The sequence below is a fragment of the Cibotium barometz genome, chromosome 49 (assembly GCF_041138505.1).
Source record: "Cibotium barometz isolate CiBa-2024 chromosome 49, ASM4113850v1, whole genome shotgun sequence".
Taxonomy (NCBI): Eukaryota; Viridiplantae; Streptophyta; class Polypodiopsida; order Cyatheales; family Cibotiaceae; genus Cibotium; species Cibotium barometz.
This window is the reverse complement of record NC_141094.1, coordinates 44,494,777-44,499,779: the sequence shown is the minus strand read 5'-3', so window position 1 is coordinate 44,499,779 and position 5,003 is coordinate 44,494,777. Positions and strand designations below refer to the sequence as shown.

The window sequence follows — 5,003 nt, the reverse complement described above, 5'->3', positions numbered from 1 at the left end:
ACAAGAATAATTTCACACCTTGATTAATTCATAAAAGCTAAGCTCTTTCTTACAAGTTCAAAATCGGCAATAAATTTTGTTTACATCAATCTACCAATAATAAGTCTTGAGCACAAAGCTTTGATCATGTAAGTTGTTGCATAAACATATAAAATATTAACGAAACTTATTGACATTTAGGTGTATAAACACTCTTTATACATTATATAACTTCTTCAGATAGATATTCAAATTCCTGAAGTCTAGTATTTGTCTAAAAAAGGCATTCATTTCAAACACCCTAAAGTGAATAAAAAAGTGAAACCTCCAAATGCTTGATGTAAAATTTACAAAATCATAAAAATTACTTTTTGTAAAACACAAAAAGTAAACTTTACTTTTTATTAAATACTTATACACATGTAAAAATTTGCTTTTTTGTAAAACACAAGTACCTTATGATATTACCTTATGATAAAGTGCCTTATGATATTACCTTATGATACAGTACCTTATGATATTTTTGTAACAAAAATCACCAAAACTGATAATGAAAATGGCTTTAAATGATAACCAAAAAGCTTCATTTAACAAAAAAAGAAAGAAAAAATGTGGCATACGACTTTATATGTGCCAAAGTAATAAATAAAAATGTTATGATAGAAGGTAAGTTTCGTAATGATACGACTTTATATGTGGCATACGAATTAATATGTGTCATATGACTTTATTTCTGCCAAATTGATTTGAATAACAAAAATGTAATGATAGAAGGTGACTTTTGTATTGGGGAGTTCTTTTGACAAGTGAATGCAACGATTCATTTTATCCAATGCATTGGAGTATTGCCAAATTTAGTAAATCATTATTTTGATGATAAATGGGCCTTCATGAATGCCCCTCATTATTGTGGTGTGTGTGTGTGTGCATGCAACGAGCTTTTAGGAAATAAATCTTCATGCACGACCTTTTAGAGTATATTGCTCTCATGAAAATGCATGCAAGTTTGTACCAAGAGAGGCATTTTTGTCGATTAGATGAGTAAGGTAGGTCTGTTTTCAATATGGTAAAGAAAGAGTTTCAAGGCTATAATAACCTTGGTGGATTGCCTCCCTCTTAAAATCCATCTTAAAAAAGTGTGTAGTTTTTCCTTGTCCATGATCCTCATGGTGGAGATACTAAGAAATTATTGCAATTGATGTACAAAATAACTCTGGTTGATGTCCTTGTCAAGAAATGCAAAGAAAAAGCAAGAAATTTAGAGTGGTTAAGTGCCTTGATGTACAAAATAACTCTGGTTGATGTCCTTGTCAAGAAATGCAAAGAAAAAGCAAGAAATTTAGAGTGACTTTAAGGGGAAACTTCGAGGACTTTCAACCACATTCAAGCATTCAAAAATTGCTCATTTGCAAACTTTGTCATCATGGCTTCATTCAAAATTTTCTTTACTTACACAACTTTTTCTCAAATGCATTACAAGAAAAAGGAAGGCTCATATCCTTCAAAGTTCAAGCATGTCTCTTTTAATTAAGTCAATATTAAAATTCCTAAGTGCATTACAAGACAACTTAAAATGAAAATTTGTGTGAATAATGCTGAAAAGGTAAAATCCATGGGGCTTTAAATTCATGAGAGAGAGAGAGAGAGAGAGAGAGAGAGAGAGAGAGAGAGAGAGAGAGAGAGAGAGAGAGAGAGAGAATTAGAGAACAAAGTGACAATATATATTTCTATTAAATTAGAGAACAAAGTGACAATATATATTTGTAATAAATTCCTAGTTTCCTAAATCAAGGGGTAGTTAGTTTTTTTTTTTTGGGGGGGGGGGGGGGGGGGGATTACTTATTAGAGAGAATATTGGCATGTAGGAGTCACGTCTATGTCACATGGGTGATGGTGGAAGCCATACACGTGTGAAGTAAAGCTTATTAGAGCAAGCAAAGGGGACAATGGGCTGCTTTCCACGCGGTAGCATAGGAACGTCCCACGTAAGCAAAAAGCTAAACCCCAGGGGGGGGGTTTAGAAATCTCTCTCCCCCCCCCCCTTCCCCCTTTAAATGAAGGTGACCAGAAGACTTACATTCAATTCAAATAAGAAAAAGAATGGGCGACGCCACCAGGTGGGCACATTCCATTGGTTGAGTTACTTTGAGGCGAATTCTCCTAGAGACGCGTGCCCCTGGTTCTAGGTTGGGGGTCTTAGCTCACAATGCTGTATTAATTTGTATTTTTGCAATTGCAATGGTTGGGCCTAAGGTTCTCTGCCCATTGTAGCCTGCCCACCTTAGCTTCTTGTGCTTCTTCTACTACAGACAATCCCAGCCCCCTCCTCTCTCTCTCCATCCATTTCTTGGGTCTTCCTTCGTTCCCATGGAGCGTTTTGATGTTGTTAAAGAAATTGGTTCTGGCAATTTTGGAGTTGCTAGGCTGCTCCGTGAGAAGAAAACCAAGGAGCTTGTTGCCGTCAAGTATATACAGCGTGGCTCCAAGGTAAGACTGCTGCACGCAAATTTCCTCACAACTAATTAATACCATCACAACGGCCTGTTACTGTGTGAGATTCCCTTCGTAATCTATAAAAATTACAAGTGCAGCTTTTCAATCTTCTCGTAGGAAGTCAGTATGATTCGAAACCATGAAAACAGAACTGCTTGTTACCTTATAATAGGTCTGCGTCAAAACTTTGAAAAGAGTTAATCGGCTTGTATTTCTTCAAATTTTTGAGATGAGGATTTGAGGGGGATCAGCTTGTGTAATGAGAGTTTATTTATGTGGGTGTTGTGCGCAGATCGATGAAAATGTTCAGAGAGAGATCATCAACCATCGATCTCTGCGTCACCCTAACATTGTTCGCTTCAAGGAGGTGCAGAAGCTGCTTCGAATTACTGCTGCTATTAAGATTATGCTGTTGCTTTTCTGCTTTTTTTCACAGGGGGCACGCTTCCCTTTAGACTGTGCTAAGCTTAAGCGTTTGTTGGAGCATGTGCAGGTTTGCCTGACACCCACTCACTTGGCTATCGTGATGGAGTACGCTGCAGGGGGGGAGTTATTTGAACGCATTTGTAACGCAGGCCGTTTTAGCGATGACGAGGTTCGAATAATTCACCATTTCACTTCTACACTTCAGTTGCGGCTTCTGGGTCATCCCCTCCTTTAAGCTCGTGTTCTGGTTTTCTCCTTTTTTGCAGGCCAGGTTCTTCTTCCAGCAGCTGATCTGTGGAGTAAGCTATTGCCATGACATGGTAAACTTCTCCTTCATATGTTATCGATATCATGAAAAGAACCAGCTACTGGAATTCCAGTCTCCAAACTGCTGAAACTATGCATTAATTGGCTTGTAAATCTTTCATGTAACTTCAGCAAATTTGTCACCGTGACCTCAAGCTCGAGAACACATTACTGGATGGAAGCCCTACACCAAAGCTCAAAATTTGTGACTTTGGATACTCTAAGGTGAGTGAGTGTATGTCAAATGGGTTGCACACAGACCATTGTGGGATATGTCAACTAGGGTTCACTTTGATTATTGGGTATCTCTCAAACCGATGTAATTATGCTAAGTAGGGTCTTATTCTTCCATTTAGGCAGTCCTCTTGATGATTAATCAAGCAAAATTATACTTATTCCTGTGTGGCTGATGGGGATGGCACAGTCTTCTTTGCTACACTCTCAACCCAAGTCCACAGTGGGAACTCCTGCCTACATTGCCCCTGAGGTCTTGTCTCGCAAAGAGTATGATGGCAAGGTATATATACATCCCTACTTATAACCAGTACACACCTTCATAGCAAGAGTAATTAGCTGATAGTCTTTGTTGACAAGCTTCTCAAACCATGCGAAATTGCTGTCGTTGCCTGATCAGCTCCTAAATGTGGGGGTAATTAGCCTCTCAAGATTAGCTTTCTAGAGAAGTACGCTAATACTGTATATTAATTGAAGCTAAAACATTCTTGTTGTGGCAATATCATGCAGTTAATCTTTTCTGTGCAGATTGCAGACGTGTGGTCTTGTGGTGTCACCCTGTATGTGATGTTGGTGGGGGCTTATCCGTTCGAAGACCCTCAAGATCCCAGAAACTTTCGGAAAACTATCACTGTAGGTCTTAAACACACCATTTTTTTCCCCACCATTTCCAAACTTGTGATCATCGTGTTCCCCAACTTCCTAGTGCTCAAATATCACTGTTTTCTTTTGATTAATGCAGCGAATTCTGAGTGTCCAATACTCTATCCCAGACTATGTGCACATATCATCCCAATGCCAGCAGCTTCTCTCCCGAATTTTTGTGGCTAATCCAGCAAAGGTATACACATAATTGAAGTAGACAATGCAGTCCTGTGTGGAACATACTCTCATATTGTCACATGATTTACACTGTTTTTTCTTTTTGGGTCCTCCACAGAGGATAACAATTGGTGAGATCAAAAAGCATCCTTGGTTTCTGAAGAATTTGCCCAAGGATTTGTTGGAAGGGTCGGAGACGAGCTACAATCATGATGACCCAAATGAGCCTCTGCAGAGTGTGGATGAGATCATGAGGATTGTCAATGAAGCAAAGATTCCCGGAGTAAAGGCGCCCAGTTCAAGTGGCTACCCTGATGAGTTGGATTGTGACGTTGAAGCTGAACTTGATGTGGAGACTAGTGGTGATTTTGTTTGTGCTGTGTAAAGAGCTACTCTCACAATGTAAAAGCCCCCACACATGCTAATTATAAACTTGGCTCAATGGACATAGCATGTTCACAAGGGAGGTGTGCAGAGTCTTGGATTTTCCCAAACTCGATGTGTGTGTGTGTGAGAGAGAGAGAGAGAGAGTGTGTGTGAGAGAGAGAGAGAGAGAGACTCTTCAATGTGCACATTAGTAACAAAAATCTATCAAAGCAAGCATTGAAAATATGTAACATTGTGTAAGTTACTACGCATGATCCAAAGAAATATATGCTACACATTCTCCTTATGGTACATAATTATAGCTCTTACCCCTTCATAAGAATGAGTAGATCTGCTTGAAGATTAAGTCTTTGCTT

At 38.8% G+C, this 5,003-nt stretch overlaps 1 protein-coding gene across 1 annotated transcript; it reads left to right on the top strand.

Annotated features, from left to right (window-relative positions):
* The first annotated feature begins 2,203 nt into the window (after nt 1-2,203).
* LOC147610623 (serine/threonine-protein kinase SRK2A-like) lies at nt 2,204-4,722 on the top strand. Its single transcript, XM_086786337.1, has 9 exons — nt 2,204-2,466; nt 2,765-2,839; nt 2,966-3,067; nt 3,165-3,218; nt 3,337-3,429; nt 3,629-3,721; nt 3,967-4,071; nt 4,181-4,279; nt 4,379-4,722. The coding sequence occupies exons 1-9, from the start codon at nt 2,347-2,349 to the stop codon at nt 4,643-4,645; spliced, it is 1,008 nt and encodes a 335-aa protein (XP_086642463.1). The 5' UTR covers nt 2,204-2,346; the 3' UTR covers nt 4,646-4,722.
* The last annotated feature ends 281 nt before the right edge of the window (nt 4,723-5,003 follow it).

Coding starts and splice junctions, on each gene's coding strand:
- LOC147610623 (XM_086786337.1), top strand. CDS start 2,347: ATGGAGCGTTTTGATGTTGTTAAAGAAATTGGTTCTGGCAATTTTGGA. Junction 3,219..3,336: donor TAAGCTATTGCCATGACATG/GTAAACTTCTCC, acceptor ATGTAACTTCAG/CAAATTTGTCACCGTGACCT. Junction 3,722..3,966: donor GCAAAGAGTATGATGGCAAG/GTATATATACAT, acceptor TTTTCTGTGCAG/ATTGCAGACGTGTGGTCTTG.